Source organism: Crinia signifera, chromosome 2, assembly GCF_055691185.1.
Source record: "Crinia signifera chromosome 2, ASM5569118v1, whole genome shotgun sequence".
In the NCBI taxonomy this organism is placed as follows: Eukaryota; Metazoa; Chordata; class Amphibia; order Anura; family Myobatrachidae; genus Crinia; species Crinia signifera.
Genome location: NC_139218.1, coordinates 268,460,568 through 268,479,190, shown reverse-complemented (window position 1 = coordinate 268,479,190; position 18,623 = coordinate 268,460,568). Strand labels below are relative to the sequence as shown.

At 44.8% G+C, this 18,623-nt stretch overlaps 1 protein-coding gene across 5 annotated transcripts in view; it reads left to right on the top strand.

The window, feature by feature from the left end:
* HERC2 (HECT and RLD domain containing E3 ubiquitin protein ligase 2) overlaps positions 1–18,623 on the top strand; it is a 212,299-nt gene that overhangs the window by 117,634 nt on the left and 76,042 nt on the right. For all 5 annotated transcript variants that reach the window (XM_083168587.1, XM_083168588.1, XM_083168589.1 and 2 more), the window contains 4 exons: positions 8,199–8,297; positions 11,118–11,286; positions 11,373–11,498; positions 13,247–13,355. In XM_083168587.1, the coding sequence (XP_083024713.1) occupies positions 8,199–8,297; positions 11,118–11,286; positions 11,373–11,498; positions 13,247–13,355 (503 nt within the window). The remainder of the gene's footprint in view (positions 1–8,198; positions 8,298–11,117; positions 11,287–11,372; positions 11,499–13,246; positions 13,356–18,623) is intronic.

Here is an 18,623-nt window from a genome sequence, read left to right as displayed (position 1 = left end):
GATGGGGGAGGTTCCCACAGATGGGGGAGTTGATCACATGAAAAATCCACTCGCGGTCCGTTCGCTCGGCTTCTTACCACATTCGGACAGTGTGAGCGATCCATACGGTAGGCGGGGCTAAGAACTCTCGGTGGCCTTTCCGAAAATACGCATCCGTCCGAGTCAACTAGAATAGGGGCCTGTATGTGATAGTTCCCTCACTACTCAATATATTTGCACATGCATGCTGCTAACTGTAGAGTGTTTGCATATTATTAAGAGACATGCTGCAGCTATTTATATACCCAATTTCACATCGCAAACCCGGGTCGGACCATTGGCTTTAAACCTGGGTCGTCCATTATACAGAATGCAACCCGGGTTTACCCCTTCCTATAACCTGGGTTGGATTGTCAAATTGCTTGACCTTGGCTGCGCCCCTTTCACACTGCCAAATCAACCTGGGTTTTTGCTGTGTTAATCCTGTTGATCTGCGGTAGTTAATCCTGTTGATCTGCAACCCGGGTCGAGCATCCAGGGTTGACCTGGGCTGTGACCCGGGTTGCTGTGCAGTGTGATCGGGTAACCCAGGTCGGGCGACCCAGGTCCCAATCACACTACGGATGAGGCAGTGCTTGAAAACAGGCCCGCCCGAAGCGCTACTGCCTCCCTGCCCCCGATGCCCTGTCCCCGACTGACATCTTGCCGTTTCGCTGCAGTAGCTTTCATCTACTGACATCTTGCCGTTTCGCTGCAGTAGCTTTCAGATCACAAATGTAAAGTGCACTTGCATTTCCACACGCATTCTTTTATATACCTTATTTCTTGACTATTTCCCTTTCCTATTAGTAATTCAGTTCTTGTTTATCAATTTTAGATTAGCTAATAAAATGTAAATGTACTGTATGGGCACACTGGAACATCAAAAACAGGAAACATCTGGAAGAAAAGGCAATGGTTAGTCAGTGGTTCCCAAACTGTGTGCCGTGGCTCCCTGGGGGGTGCCTCTGGACACATGCAGGGGTTCCCTGGGTTGGTGGTCAGGACCAATTCAAATGATTAATGGTTAATTATTTATGAGCAAAACCAGTACCGGTGGCTGGCAATCATAAAATGTGGTGTACAAACAGAAGCAAATCCTGAAATTTACCAAATGACTGACCCTAAGAATTGCATATAAACCCAATCTAATAAAAAAAAAATTGGCCTAGGGTCTGATACTCTAGGCTGCCGTGATTCAAAAAAGATTGGGAACCCCTTGGTTACGTAAAAATTATATAGTATTAAACTTTCAGCTAGACTATCGTAAATTTGTAAACAATGTCTAAGGCAACATTGGCTAAATCAATGTAAAAAAAAAAAAACAGGTACAGTGTTAATATAAAGGAGTCCTGTGAAAATATGAATGAGAATAACAAACATTCTGAAGAGAAGTCTTATAGGGGGATTGGAAGGCACCCATCGTGGTGATCATTAAAAGCGTAATCAAAAGAAAGGGATCAGTAAAGTTAGGAGACGTTATCGAGCTGCACAACAAATGACAGTCAAGTATGGTCGGACCTCCGGGGAGACTCATCAACTCCACTGGACTTCTTTGTAGGGTGCTGTACTTCATGCCACATTTCCCTCATAGATAAGCTAAAGGGCATAGGAGTCGGGAGAGTAAAAGCTTGTCAATCAGAAAGACTCATTTCCAAGCCGAGCACTGAAGTCAGCGGGGGCTTGAACAGTCAGAAACTTTCCAGCTTGGGAGACTTGTAGAGAAAACGAGAAACCTCATCTACAGTTTACTTGAGGTCTCTGTGGTGAAGTCCTTTTGTCTCCGCTGTTGAAGCATGGACCATGAGAGAACTTTGGTAAATATGTACTCATGCCCATTGAATTCAACGCCCTCCAGGTAGTGAACCTTTTGGAAAATCTCCTCTTTTTGCAAGAAGTAATGAAGCCGGCAAATGACGTATCTTGGGCGATAAGTAGCTGGGACCTTCGGACCCTAAGATTATTACAATGTCTCTTGTTGTCTAAAGTTTCCAGTCTAGTTTGTATGGCCCTCAAGTTGAGGGAATGTTTAGAGACCATGGGCCTAATTCAGACCTGCTCTGTTGGACTGCGAGTGTTCAGATCCCAGTGAGCAGGTAGCCACCAAATGCACGCCCCCGCCCCTGTGCTCGGCTTCGAAAGTGTTGAATACAATTGAATGATTTTTCTCCTTTTTGCAGAAGTTAACTGATTTTGGCCATGGATTCTTTCCATTCTTCCAGGGTGACAATATGGCCCCCATGCACTATATGATGCCATAGTGCAAGGGGGTATGGTCGCATCCAATGCCCCTTGAGCCACCTTAGACCTTCTTGAGCGGCAGGAGTGCATGCAGTATTTCTGGCCGATGGCGGACCCAGAGAGCTTATGTTCGCCACAATGATCTTCAGCTCCGATCTAGAGAAAGTAGAGAAAGATATGTTCAATAATAATGTGCTCCACAAGAATACATATAAGCTCACTGGAATTCAACATCCGAAAGTATTCTGAAAGTGCAGGGGATTACATCTAAATGGAAGTGAAAAATGCAGGCAAAATATTGTAATAACCATAGTCAGCCACACGAGGGAGCAAATATGTCAAGAATAAGGGCTTCTCACTGTATATAGCACTGAAACTACCCTTCCTTAATATAGAACACTGATTAATGAGAGCCAGGAATAAATGGTGGGGGGTATGCGAACAGAAGCCTCAATCCACTTTGAACATAAGCAGGAGGGTTATAAGAAAAAGAATGTTGTGAGATTATGCACACAAATACACCAAACCTGGGAGGGCAGGCTCATAAGACGGCAATCGTAGTCCAGTTAGGATGGAGCCTTTGACAGCATGAGGAGTTGGTGGAAATAGGACTCCCTGTTCTGGCAATTTCCGCTGCAAAGTGGGAGAGGATGATGGGCCCAAAGGAGGTGGACCACTGCAGGGGGCCACTAAGACCTTTCTGATGGAAGCCGCAGGCAGGGCCGTTTCTAGACAATTTAGCTCCCAGGGCAAAGGAATGAAAATGCGCCCCCCCCCCCTCCCCCCCCAAAAAAAGTGAACATGTCATAGAAAAAATTGCGCGCGCCGAAATAGGGGGCGTGGTTTATTTTTAAAGGGGGTGTGGCTTAATATAAGGGCGTGGTCTAGCAGGAAAACAATTACCTTACATCTCACCTTTGCAACCTGCAGGTCCAGATATTGGTTACCGCAGGAATTGTCATTGTACTGTGATGTCACTGTGTGAAGGCCACACAGTGACATAAAAATATAAAGGCCCACACAGTGACCTAGTACGCCTCACAGATCAAGGCCAAACAAAGACAGGCTACTTGAATCATTATACACTATTTATCCGTGATTCCAATTACACATGACGCCGCACACCGTGATGACAATTACACATGACGCCGCACCCCGTGATGACAATTACACATTGTCGCACCCCGTGATGACAATTACACATTGTCGCACCCCGTGATGACAATTACACATTGTCGCACCCCGTGATGACAATTACACATTGTCGCACCCCGTGATGACAATTACACATTACGTCGCACCCCGTGATGACAATTACACATTACGTCGCACCCCGTGATGACAATTACACATTATGTCGCACACTGTGATGACAATTACACATTACGCCGCACACTGTGATGACAATTACACATTACGCCGCACACTGTGATGACAATTACACATTACGCCGCACACTGTGATGACAATTACACATTACGCCGCACACCGTGATGACAATTACACATTACGCCGCACACCGTGATGACAATTACACATTATGATGCCCGTTACACCCCACACTGTGATGGCAATTACACAATACTCTCCACACCGTAATGTCTATTACACATTATGCCCCACACGCCGCTGCCGCACAACTCATGCCGTTTACTAATATGCCCCCACAGTGCCACACATATGCCCCCACAGTGCCACACATATGCCCATACAGTGCCAGATACGCCCCCACAGTGCCACATATATATGCCCCCAGTGCCAAATATGCCCCTAGTGCCACAGATATGTCCCCAATGCCACACATATGCCCCTGCAGTAACACACATATGCCCCCCACAGTGTCACACATATATGCCCCCACAGTGCCACACATGCCCATACAGTGCCAGATATGCCGCCACAGTGCCACACATATGCCCATACAGTGCCACATATATATGCCCCCACAGTGCCAGATGTGCCAGATATGCCCCCACAGTGCCACACATATGCCCATACAGTGCCACATATATATGCCCCCACAGTGCCAAATATGCCCATAGTGCCACAGATGTGTCCCCAGTGCCACACATATGCCCCCACAGTGCCGCATATATTCCCCCACAGTGCCACATATATATGCCCCCACAGTGCCAAATATTCCCATTGTGCCACGGATGTGTCCCCAGTGCCACACATATATGCCCCCACAGTGCCAGCAGCACAACTTACTGTTTCTCTGTGTCTCCCCCTCCAGTCCCCCGCTGGTGCTGCTGCTTTCACTGTGTCCCTGAGCCGTCAGCCATTCATATCTCGCGGGCTGGCTCCTGATTGGCTGCCAGCCCGCGAGCTCCTATGATTGGCTGACAGCCTAATGACACAGTGAGCGAGGGGAAGGAGAGCGTCGCGCGATGCGCTCCCCTCCCCTCGGAAATCACTCACGCTGGCTGTGCCTGCTCTGTTCGTTGCGGAGCAGCGGACAGGGAGAGGGGGAGGGAGGGGGGCGGAGGCGGCGACGGGCGGGCGTCAATGGGGTGAGCTCAGCTGCCGGCCGGGCGCCCCGGCTGTTTAAAAGTGGTGGGCAGCGACGGCGGAGGCGGCGACGGGCGGGCGTCAATGGGGTGAGCTCAGCTGCCGGCGCCCCGGCTGTTTAAAAGAGGTGGACAAGCCGTGCGGCGCCCCGGGCTGCTGCACGGCTTGTCCGCCTGTAGAAACGGCCCTGGCCGCAGGCCCTGTGGGTGTAGGTGGGCCAAACTGTAAGGAGTCTGCGGCAAGTATAGAGAACCGATCTCCGCCCTGGAACTCTAGGTCCTGGATTTACAGGGCGAGTAGACACCAACCCACAAAGATGCAAGGTATACCTCCCAGCTCTGCGAAACTCACTTCCTGGAGCATGGCTATTTGTATAGGCTTACTTGGCATCTGCCCTAGGGCCCCACAATTCTAGGGGCCTTTGAGCAGTTGGTTGCTGGAGCCTCTGGAGTTTGTTGTGAGGCTAGTAGAGATTGCTGCACCCTTTTTTGAGTGTGACTTGCCCAATTACACAAAATCAGATTGGCTGGGAAACATTCTCTACTGGCCTGTAGCCAAACAGTTAATGTCTGTAATGATGGCTGATAGCAGGTGAAGAGACACGGCGGGAAGTTATTATATATTTTTTAACTTACAGTAAGCAGGGGCCCTAGTGCTTTGCTTAGGGCCCACAATGCCGTTAAGACGGCCCCAAGTAGACTGGCTGTAGAACTCCAGTATACTCTGATATGTGTTTTAAGAAGGTTGGATGCCAGAGAGGAGCTGATGAGATGTGTGTCCGCCTATGCACGCCAGGCCAAGCCCCATGGTTTCCTGTTTTGCCTATTTGTTTATGTACTTTGTAATTGGGCGCTGCCGATCCCTTGTGGCACCATATAAATAAATGATAATAGCATAGGCAAGGCCTGCACAAGCTCCACCCCTCTATTCTCGCAGCTGGATGCTTGTGACTGGTAAGAGAGGCTTTGCACGGCTGGTGTGGAGACCGCTGGTTGTGCTTGTAGTGACAGCTCTGGGGCGCCCTGCTTTGTGCACTAGACCACCAGAGCAGGGGTCTAGTGTACAGATACTGCATACAGCAGTGGGTACAGTTGCCTTGGGATGCATACCAGAGGGATAGTTTGTCTTCTCCTTTTAGCCCCATTTCCCTGAGTGTGCTCGCTACTTAGCTGACTGTCCACATCAGATACTTTTCTTCCTTTCCCCCCCTCTACTATCAATGAATGCTGTGCCTCTTAATTTCATTTCTGTCTCTTCTTGGAACAAGTGGGCTCATGTCTCCTGCATACCATTTTCTAAATGGCCTGGTAGCACATGATGTATCCCCATGTATGTGTCCTGCTGGTCTCCTTGGACTGGGATGCAAGCATCTCTCACCGCAAAGGTCAGAAACTGTTGGTCACTTGGGGAGTGCCAGCTGCAGTTCAACGTCTTTGCAGTGTATGGGCTCTTTCAATGACTTAGCCTCTGTTCAAGCCCATCCAGTCAAGGTTCAGTAGCACAACATTACCTATGTCGCCTACATACTGTAAATCACCAGAATGGCACGTGCAGGAGGTCACATTCTTCACTGGGAAGTACAAGATTCCACCGTGCCTGTTCTTTTTGAGAGACAGATTGCACTTTAACCAGATGTTAAAACATTTTTGCAAGCAGTCCCTGCATGTTTTCCTCCGTTGGCCCCATATAATCTGTGCTTCATTTTCCAGGCACTACAGTCCACTCTCTTCAAGCCTTGGGCTTCTGTCTGTCTGTGTTGGCTCATGTGTCCTCAGCGCATTATCTTGTTGGGTTCAATTTCTCATCTTTAATGCAGATAGGGCTGTTGTCCAGACCCAGTTGGACTATCTACCCAAAGTTGTAATAAGGTTCCACGTCAATCAGAAGATTGTGGTACTGGCTAACAATGTTCTGAGCTCTTCCCCATAGAAAGGCTCTCTGAATGTGGTACAGTATCTACACATTTATGTGAACAGATATGTGCAAGTCTGATTCTCAATTTATCTTATGATTTTCACAAATCTCCAAGCAAACTTAGGCCCTTATTCAGATGTGATCGCAGTACAAATTTGTTCTCAAAATGGGCAAAACCATGTGCCCTGCAGGTGGGACAGATGTAACGTGCAAAGAGAGTTACAGTAGATGTGGGTGGGGTGTGTTGAAACTGAAATCTAAATTGCAGTGTAATAATAATGCAGCCAGTATTTAGTCTGCGCAGAAACAAAATAACTCACACAAACCTAACTCTCTATACATGTAACATCTGCCCCCACCTGGTTTTGCCCATTTTGAGAACAAATTTGTACTGCGATGGTCTTCTCTGCACACATTTTAGCAATTATATGCCATTGATACTTTGTATCTTCAGATACAAGTCTCTTCCAGTTCTCGGTGCAGCTCAGTAGCATTTCCACCTGTAAGGGGCAGATTTTGGACATCCCAGTGTCGCTGTGCTCCCTTGAGGTAGCTGAAGAAACCAGGATTTACGTTCTTACCTTGTAAAATGCCTTTCTTAGAGGCCATATGGAGGCGCATGTACTGAACACCTCTCTGCCGATCTTCCTTCTATTTCTTTCTCCTTGGGCTTGCTAAGCAAATGGTTCCCTCTGTGTCATTGTATTCTAGATAGGATGAAAGAGAAAAAGGTGTATATGATCTGGCACTTAAAGCATTTCTAATAGCTGAAATGGCTGAGGAGCTTGTTGAAGTGAATCATATACTGAAGTGTTAATCTGAAGTGTTAATCTGAAGTGTTAATCATATACTGTGCTCTATTTCTTAACTTTCTAGTTTTGACAAAGGTGTAGATCATACAGTACTGCTTACAGGAAGCACCCCACAGCTCTGGTTCTCATAATAGCACAGTGTCTTCAGGCTTGAATAAATTGTCATTAGAAACGTGTACAAAGAAATGCTGAATGTACAGATATTACGGAGTTGTTGTCTGTGTTCAATTATGCTAATCACAACAGTGATGTTCGGTGAGATACTTTATACCTGCAATTTTTATGTGAGCAGCAATAGGGAAGATTGTATTTTCATGCCACTCCATTCAAAACTTAACACTTTTATCATTGTTGCCCATAATGAGGTTTGGTGATATCCAGCTGGTACAGTACTCAACACAGTAACTGTTACATGACACAAAGTATGCTGCACAAACTAAAATGAAACAAACGGAGATTACACTAAGAAATTGTGTAATGCTTCACAAAATGTAATACATAATAAATAATCAGAATAGAATATGATTTATACTAAGCAGTTTACATTTGAAAGTGTCCTCTTGTGTATCCTGTTTAAGAATACAGTGTAACCCTATAAAGTTTTATTTTTTTAATCTAGGTGTATATTTCTGTGAGATAAAGTATGCCTTTATTATGTGTTTCTAGAAGTGACTTACTGAATATCATTTTGTATTTTTGCAGTCGAATGGTGCAGTTGTGACAGAAAGTCAGACATATAAGAAAAGAGCAGACTTCTTAAGTAATGATGATTATGCTGTATATGTGAGAGAGAACATTCAGGTATGTTTTAATCCTCCAAAAACGTAATCTCCTCTACCTCAAAAACCCACGTTTTCTGGCTCTATGATGTTTTCAGAATTTGAATGATTTTCAGTACTCTAACCAGAGATCCCCAGTTCTTGCAACAGAGAGCCGCCAGCCCGTTACATAATGCCACAGGGGTGGCTAACTATAATCATCAAGCGTTAATTAAGTATACCTTTTAGCAAAAGAAAATGTTTCTAGCCACTGCAGCAAGTGATCCCTTCACCCAGAAGACTTTTGGGTGAACCATAAGCTTGTGCGCTCCTGCTCAAGCAACCCAAAGGCATTCTTAATAAAAGAAAACGGTACTTATGTAGTAACTGGGCTGCCGATTTTTTGATTGTATGCCTTAAGTTAAGGCATACAATCAGATGCGATGCGATGCGATATCGCATCGCATCGCATCGCATCCGATATCGGATGCGATGACCCGATTTTTCCATAGGAATCAATGTTAAAATGATTCCTATGGAAAAATGGGTCCTTTTCATACCCCTACTATCCAAGTGGGCATGGAGTTGGATATAAACCTGTGGCGAGCGTAGCGAGCCACCGAGCCCGAAGCGTGGCGAGCGAAGCGAGCCCCGCGAGGGGACGGTATTCGTCCCCTCGCGGGGCTCGCTTCGCTCGCCACGCTTCGGGCTCGGTGGCTCGCTACGCTCGCCACAGGTTTATATCCAACTCCATGCCCACTTGGATAGTAGGGGTATGAAAAGGACCCATTTTTCCCATTGAATTCCATGTTAAAATGGACTCAGTCCATTTTAACATTGATTCCTATGGAAAAATCGGGTCATCGCATCGCATCGCATCGAATCGCATGGTCGCATGCGATGCGATGCGATCTCCCGATCCGACCCGATTTAGAAATCGGCAGCCCAGTTACTACATAAGTACCAAGAAAACCTTCCGGGAATTGCTGTTTTTTAAGGATTGTCTTTAAATTGGTTTAAAACTCCCATTCTCTGTATACAGATGTATCCACATACATCTAGTCATGGCACTAGAGTCACATGATGTTCATGCGTTATATGTAACGTGTCCTGTGAATTATTTTAATAGTTCACCTGGAATGCTATGTGGACACACATTCCACCACATTAAATGCATCTTAATCAGTGTACCAATTGACCTTGTCTGTGCTGGATGAATACCTTGGGGGAAGTTTACTAAGATTGTAGTTCCATTTCACGTGGGCTGTTGCTATGGACAACCATTCAGAATTTACTTATTTATTTAGCACCTAGAATATAATAGATTGTATCTGGTTGTTTGCCCATAGCAACATCCTATGTGAAGTAGAACTCCCATCTTAGTACATTTCTCTCCATGTCTTTGATGCACATCTAAGAGGAGGTTTATAGGGAAAGGAGCATTATTTTTTTTTCAGGTAGTGCCAAATATTCTATACAACAATTTTATATTTTCTGTATATGTTATGTGACTAGAAAAAAAAGAAAGACTGTTGTAAGTGTTATTCCACTTTCTTTGCTTGTGGTCTTTATCTAATTAAGCTAAACCAATGCAGTAAATCACACACACAAAAGGAGGTGATGGATTCACCTCCTTTTTTATCTTTTGTGTGTGTGAGATTTACTGCATTGGTTTAGCTGAATTAGATAAAGACCACAAGCAAAGAAAGTGGAATAACACAACAGTCTTCCTTTTTTTTCTAGTCACATAACATATACAGAAAATATAAAATTGGTGTATAGAATATTTGGCACTACCTGAAAAAAAAATCATGCTCCTTTCCCTATAAACCTCCTCTTAGATGTGCATCAAATACATTGAGAGAAATTTACTAAGATGGGAGTTCTACTTCACATAGGATATTGCTATGGGCAAACAACCAGCTACAATCTATTATATTCTAGGTGCTAAATAAAGAAGTAGATTCTGAATGGTTGTCCATAGCAACAGCCCACGTGAAATGGAACTACAATCTTAGTAAACTTTCCCTAAGGTATTCATCCAGCACAGACAAAGTCATTTGGTACACTGATTAAGATGCATTTAATGTGGTGGAATGTGTGTCCACATAGCATTCCAGGTGAACTATTAAAATAATTCACAGGTCACGTTACATATAACGCATGAACATCCTGTGACTCTGTAGTGCCATGACTAGATGGGTGCTAAATCTGCCTAACATCAAGCTTATCCTACAACATTTTGTTAATCCTAATGTATTTCCCATTATTGAACAACTTCTGACTGCTTAAACATCTTTAGCTAGTGTAGTGTAGAAAGATTTTTTCTTCTTTTGGTTTTTGTTCATACAAAGGTTTGAAACCGACTGGATACTGAAAAGGCATCTAAACTAGTGTTTTTATTAAAAATGTTTAATGCCAGTGACATATCCAGTGCTAATACTTCACTCCTTTTTTTTTTTTTGTCTTTGTGCGTTTCTCTAAAAAGTACTTTTGCATGATTTAGTTTATGCTTAGTCTAAAATTGGTTTTATTGAAAGATTTAAAAATAAATCCTATCAAAGCCTAATAACTTTGTTCATGTTAGAAAGCATTAAAACATGGTTGATCAAGGTTTCTAATAAGTAGCAATGTTTTACTGTATTATAACAAACAGGATTACTTTTTTTTTTTTTTTTTAACAACAATGCAAAAAAAAATTGGTTTAAAAAAAATAAATAATAATCATTATTGAAACAAAAAAAAAGAAGGTAATGCTCCTTCATTAATGACATATTTTATTAAAAGGTTTGAGGGGCCGTAACGGTTTGCAGTGACACGTAGCGAATAATAGGGCTAAGTCTTTGCTCTTTTGTGTTTAAAGGTTGGCATGATGGTGCGCTGCTGTCGGACATATGAAGAAGTGTGCGAGGGTGATGTAGGGAAAGTCATTAAGTTGGACCGTGATGGGCTTCATGACTTGAATGTTCAGTGTGACTGGCAGCAGAAAGGTGGCACCTACTGGGTTCGATACATTCATGTGGAGTTGTTGGGTATGTACGAATTCTTTGCTATAGTTGTAGCAGGAGGTTACATGGAATAAAGAAAAATAATGACCAGATGTCACTGAAATCCACAGGTTTTCCACCACAGAGTTCTCATTCGCATATCAAAATTGGTGACAAAGTGAGAGTGAAGGCCTCCGTTACAACTCCAAAATATAAATGGGGATCAGTAACTCACAGAAGTGTGGGTGTTGTAAAAGGTATGTTTCTAGGTAATAAGTCATCCGTTTGAGTATCTTGAGACTTGTGTTGAAATGTTTTACTAAGGACTGAAGTAAACTGCTGCCCTTAGAGCCTACCACCAAAGACATGGAAATGATTTCAATAAGTTAGTCTTCATAAGTAAAAGCTTTGTTTATGCAGGGTGATACAAAAAAAATGGTACTTGTTTCCTAGCACGGCCACAACGATTTAGATCGTTGTGGTCGTAAGATAAAAAATCGGATCGATCGCATCGCATGCGATTTGGTCGCATACGATGCGACCGATCCGACCGACCGATTTTTCACCCGATTTTTTTTTTTTTTTCACCAGATTTGTTTCAATTGCCCCCCCAAATGTTACTAAGTGGGCTAGACCCCACGATAGACGTCAACCCGAAGCGTGGCGAGCGCAGCGAGCCCGCGAGGGGCGGCGGTGCGCGTCCTCCGACCTTTTCATTCCCCTACTATCCACGTCGGCGTGGAGTTGAGAATATATAGTGTGGCGAGCGCAGCGAGCCATCGAGCCCGAAGCGTGGCGAGCGCAGCGAGCCCCGCGAGGGGACGCGTATAACTTCACAGGTATACGCGTCCCCTCGCGGGGCTCGCTGCGCTCGCCACGCTTCGGGCTCGGTGGCTCGCTGCGCTCGCCACACTATATATTCTCAACTCCACGCCGACGTGGATAGTAGGGGAATGAAAAGGTCGGAGGACGCGTACCGCCGCCCCTCGCGGGCTCGCTGCGCTCGCCACGCTTCGGGTTGACGTCTATCGTGGGGTCATGGCGGGCACATAAAAAATGTGAAATGGGTCATATTGGCCCATTTCACCTTTTTTTATCATTTTTCCCTATGTGAGATGGACTTAATGAAGTCCATCTAATCTTGTGCCATTATAATGGCACAAGACCGACAAGATCCTCCCGATTTCAATGTTAAAAGATTTTTTAACATTGAAGTCTATGGAAAAATCGGGTGAATCGGTCGGTCGCATCGCGGCCGATTTTAATTGGTCGCGACCGACCGATTGACCCGATTTCTGTCATTCAAAGGGAAAAAATTGTAAAAAATCGGCCACATCGTGAGGATCGTGTCCCTTAATTAAGAGCCACGATCACTCACGATTGTGGCCGTTCTAGGAAACAAGTACCAAAAAAATAAAAAATAACTTCCAGATTTTAAATATTAACAAACAAGGCATGGTCAATTCTATTTGAAATGTTATTACGTAATCTAAAAGGGGTGGAATAAATTTTATTTTCCATTGAATATGAATTTGAATATGATATTGTGCAGCTGGTTGCCTTCATTTCTTGTCCGTTTCTGAAGTTCTGTGTCACTCAGTGGTCATTCCTGGTGTTATAGCTGCAATTTCCTAAATTCACTTTCATTTCTCTGGCTACATTAACCAGCAACATTTAATTACTGGGCGGTAAATAGAGAAGGATTGTTGATTGTCTTATTAAATTAGTCTGAGAGGGGAGGCAAAAGGAGAGTAGATAGGCAAATAAGAAAGTTGAAGACTTGGAAAGGTGGATTGGAATAAAGAAGCCGATCAACTGGACTTTAAAGGAGGAGTGTGAGAAAGATGGACCCAATTCCACCACCATGATGTCCAATGGTTTCTGTTAGTTGTGTGCTAATATTCTGAAAGCAAACAGTTTTGTTACAATACAATATAATTAATATTATAATGCCCAAAACTTTTTATGTGACCCAAAAAAATCTAAATGTTTGTTTTGTGTCTAGCTTTCAGTGCCAATGGAAAAGATGTGATTGTAGACTTCCCACAGCAGTCACACTGGACAGGACTTTTATCTGAAATGGAATTGGTTCCAAGCATTCATCCTGGTGTAACGTATGTTTATACCTTTTTTTTATTTATCTCCTTTGGCCTAATATGCAGTAACACACCATTTTTTTTTTCACTCTCTGAAATGTATGGTTTTCGGAATAATTTGGATGACGGATATTCGGATAAGGGATACTCAACCTGTATATTGCTTTGCGGTTCCTTTTCCTATTTGAGTTCCAACGCTGTGAGAAATTTTCAAAATATCATATGTAAATGCCAGAGTCTCTCATATCAGGAACTGGCAGCTGGCGTGCCGGCGAACTTGGACACACAAGCGTCCCACGCGCTCGCACACCTATTGCCGGCATTGATGGGCCATGGCGATCAACGCGACAGCAACAAATAGCGGCTCCATCTGTAAGCTTCAATTAATTGATTTGGCTGTATTTGTATTTATTTATACTAAAAACAGTCACGGTCACCGATTCTGGCATTTTTAGCTGATATTTTGAGGATCGCTCACAGTAACATTGGTACTCAGAAGGTTAAATGAGCACTAGACTTTAAATTCATGTTATGAAGAGAACTTGCTCATACCTTGACTGATTTTGTGGCGCTTGATATTGTATTTGCATATGCTGCACACTGGTGCGACATTCCATGTAGCAAAATATGTCCACAAACTTTATCTCAAAGCTCATACATTCTGATAAGGTCGTTATTACTTGAGTGGGCAGGGGCTACTTTACCCTCGGGGTAAATTATATTTTTCTAAAGTATTAACTTCTACCCATTCCATATCACCATCCTATTACAGAAGCCAAATATATTTTTATCATGAATTCATATTTTCTCCTTCATCCAGCAGGGGACACTGGAATAAATAATCTGAGTAGTGTCAGCTCCTCCCCAACTCCGTCTTAATTGCGTGGCTTCAGTATCTAGTCATGGTTTGGCTTCCCTTGGGAGGCAATGTTATTTAGTTAGCGATTCTTCTAGCAACAAGAGTAGACAGTGCAGCGGCTGCTCGGTCTGTCCACACCGGTGGAGCTGCTGGGGAGACCCCCTCGGCCACTATGGTTTGCGCAGTGGTCTTTGGCTCTGAGACCAGTTTCTGGGATTTGTGGACGCTGCTTCCTGCAACGCGCTTCGCAGACCCCAGCCTTGACCACATGGCAGCTTGTGGGTATGGGCATGGCACCTGGTTAGCAAGATATCCTGCGTTAAAAATCCAGCCAGTAATAGAAAAACACCATTTGAAATGGGGTGGAGCTAGACTCCAGTGTCCACTCCCCCTGCTTCCCAGCAGCCCCGCCGCATCAGAGTGCTGGTGGCTATATTTAATCATTACATGTGGTGAGCTTGCTATGCTAGTTGTCTCATCCAGCTGCGCTGGAGGACGGAAATGATCGCTAAACATCGTTTTTAGCTACACCAAGGTCGTAAGTTACAGTGGTTTATAGCTGGTTGAACAGATTTAGGGGGTTATTCTGGTTGATTCGCAAGGCTGAACGCCCCTTGCCCCCCCCTCTCGCAGCATGGGTTTGCCTGCACAGGCTGCGAATGGATGTTTAGCATAAACATCCATTCGTATGCCTGCGGGTAACCTCCCACATCTTTCGATGGTCGGCGACCATCGAAAGAGGTGGAAGGTACACGCATATAAAAGTGACTTTTAAGTCACTTACATATGCGTGCACGCTGGGCCCAGGCTCTGGTTAAATCAGTATCTGGTTTTATCAAAGTTTCAAACACCTTCTACATCATTAGGTGCCCCACTTTTATCTAAAAAAGAGGCCTCTGCCTTCAGTGCTCCAGTTTGATGCATCAGATGAGGAGGAACCCCCTCTCCTGGAGGGAGGATAGTTTACACAGGAGTCTGAGGAGGATCTAGAAATAACTGTCTAGAGCGGTATGGAATGCGTTTGTGTTGTAGGTCTCAACAGCCACCACAGGGCAGGAATACCACCCTCCAAAAGTACAATTAAAATGGAGAACCATGTGGCTCTTAATAATACATGTGAAACAATGACCATAAAAAAAATACAATTTATTAATCAATATTAAATAGAAACAAAATAAAAAAAAACAAGAATATTCGGACAAAAAATATTAAATCAACATGAATAACACATGTGAGTGGAATTGTACCACTTTAGTGAAAAATTGGAATACTCATAATTATTATGTGTGTATATAGTGCACTCTAAAGAGTTGATTGCATTGAGCAATAGTTGTCAATTTGCTCGTGGGAAATTAAAGTCCCGTTTCGAGTTGGATTTATTCCTTTGGATTTAGTGCAGGCAGTCCCAGTTCAAACACCACTGTATGAAATGAATGTTCAAAGCACTGTGTGGTACTCGCATAAGCGCTAGTTCGAATCGTGTGTCACTCCTTTGATAGTAATTTACCCAGCAAGGTGCCAGAGGTTGGTGCAGATAATGGGGATGCGAATTTAATATCCGCCTGTGTGGCCTGCTGATTTAGCATGGTCTCCGATGGTGCGGGTGTCCCTGCTCCGAGTTCCACACGCTGTTAGTGCCGGTAGCTTATCAATTGTCTGTGCGGAGGGGACTGCTACTGCAGTGTGGGTGTCCCGGCTCCAGACGCCGCTGGTTGATTCACGCCAGGAGCCTGTCTGCTGCAATGATGTGAGACTGCTGCTTTAGATTCAGCTTGCTCACTACTGCCCAGAGGACCTGCTCTGGGCTTCTGAGCATTCTCGGTGGAGGGTTCTTTGCCGCTAGTGGGAATAGCACCTTCATGGTACACAGAGCTCTGTGAGCACAAGTCCTTATAAAATGTGTTTCGCCGCACACAGGGCGGCAGGCTGACAGCATCCTGACGAGAGATTTCAGGTGACATTGTTTTCGGCAACTTATCCTTTAGCTTCTATAGCAGAATATTTTGTGAAGCGCTCCTTTGGTGGACTCTTCTGTATCTCTCTTATCTAAGTGGATCCACCTCTTTGAAGGAGGTTGCTGATGGAAAGCTTGACAGTACCTTGAAATCCACTAACTGATAGAACCCTTCTCGTTCAGCCAGGCGCCGGCGCACCATTTGCAGAGGCCCGCCGGCAAATGTGGTGTGCATGCGCCTCACAGGCTCTCACACCCCATTCATGGCAATGGACGCGCCAGCCGCCAGATACGAGCGTCAGGTGCACTGGCGGAAATGAAGAGAGCGGCTCCATCTAAATATAGTAAATGTAATGAGACTGCGTCCAGCTATGGTTGGTTGGGTGAACAAGGCTACTGACAAGAATCAGCGGCATACTTTGAAAGATGTCTGTACTCTGGCTTCCAGAACCTCCGCATTGGGCATTTCCGCCCGCAGGGGTCTTTGGCTCATACAATGTCAGGCAGATGCTGAATCCAAAAAAGCTGTAGAGACATTCAAGTTTTCTGCAACAGTCCTTTTTGGAGAGGAATTGGATAAGTGGATGTCCCAAGCAACTGGGGGTAAGTCTGCTTTTCTTGCTTCTTCGACTCCAGCCCCTAGACACTTATTCCCGAGGTAGATCAGCACCTTCTCCGGGATTCCGTGGCAAGGGTTGAGCCACGGCAACAGCTTCACAACAGGACCCTAAGTCCACTCCAAAGCCCACTTTGTGATATGGTTCCTCTCTCCCCTGAGGGATCCCAGGTTGGGAGCCCATCTGCAGGTGTTTCAAGCTATGTGGACACAATCCTGCAATGTTGTGTGGGTACGAGATTTAATCGTTCATGGGTATAAGCTGAATTTTTCTACGTGTTTGCCATCTTCAGACTACAAGCGTGCTGTTCTGCACATGTCCTCATCAGATGTATCTCAGATTCTCTCTGAGAGATCTTCATTACCAGTTCTGGGCACTGCCTTTTGGCAGTCCCCATGGTCTTTGCAAAGGTCATGGGCTGTCATGATGATTAATTGTCAGGCGACAGAGCATCACAGTGACTCCCTACCTTGACAACCTACTTCTGTTCCTGGGCATGATTATGGACACTTAGAAGCCACAGGTTTTTCTTCCTCAGGACATAATGTCAGACCTCCAGGACATAGTTTGTCTTATTTTGAGGCATAAGAAGATATCTGTGCTTCTGCGTATCATACGTCTTGGTGGTATGGTGGCAGCGTTTGAGGCAATTTTCTATGCTCGATTTCGCTGTAGACCATTTTAGGTGGACCTGTTAGCTCAGTGGTCATAGTCCCAACCTTTTCTTCACCACAGAGTATCTTTGGCCGCAAAGACAACTCTCCTTATTTTTGGTGGCAGGTGTCATCGCACCTGAACAAGGGAAAGAGATTCGGGGTGTGGGACTGGACGCTTCTCACTAATGACATGTGACTTGCAGATCTCTGTTCCAGAGACAAGTCTGTCTATAAACATCCTGGAGCTGCGGGCCATGTTCTACGCTCTGCAACTGGTGCATCCTCTACTAGAGGACATACAGTATATAAATTGAAGAGTGGCACTATTACAGTCATGCGGCTAGTCAGTCCAAACCTGATTTGGGCCGAGGAGCATGCTGGCCCTCTCTCAGCAATATTCATTTCCGGGGGTGACGGCTGGGAAGCCAAATATCTAAGTTGACAGGGCATAGATATCTGATACTTGGCCCTACATCTGTAGGTCTTTCGCATGTTATCCAAACAGTGGGCCTTCCACTAGTGGATCTGATGGCATCTCACAGGAATCGTCATCTACCAGAATATTGTTCACGGGCAAGAGGTCTGGCAGCGATCGTGGTCAATGCTCTGTGGTGATTCCTTGGAATTACCAGTTTGTGTACCCATTCCCTCTTTTTTCTCTGATTCATCGCCTTCTGTGGCACATAAAGAGAGAACATGTTAGGGTTCTGTTGGTGGCCCCGGATTGGCCCTGTCGGGTTTGATAACTGAACCTACAGAGGCTTCTCATAAACCAGCCTCTTTGTCTGTGGGAGGATCTTCTGAAGCAAAGCCCTTTCATCTTTCCAGACTTAAAGCGTCTACATTTTTAATGGCATGGTTGTTAAGAGGTTTCTTTTGAGACTCGGGGATTCCCCTAGATGTCATTCCAACCATGCTTAATGCCCGAAAGGAGGTCACCTCAAAACACGCACGGCATCTGGAAAGCTTTCATCTCCTGGTGTGACAGTTGGAGGGTGGCTCCCCTGCGGTTCATCTAGTCTTCTATTGTTCCTTCAGGTATGCCTTGATGGTATAAGTTTCAGCATTGATAATTTTATTTAACAAGAAGTGCTCAGGGTCTCTGTGGATAGGACTGCTTCTTTGAGGAAAGTGGATGCCTTGTTTTTCTGGTATGATTCCGTTTGGCCTGGATGGCCTGCATCTAAACAGACACTTGCA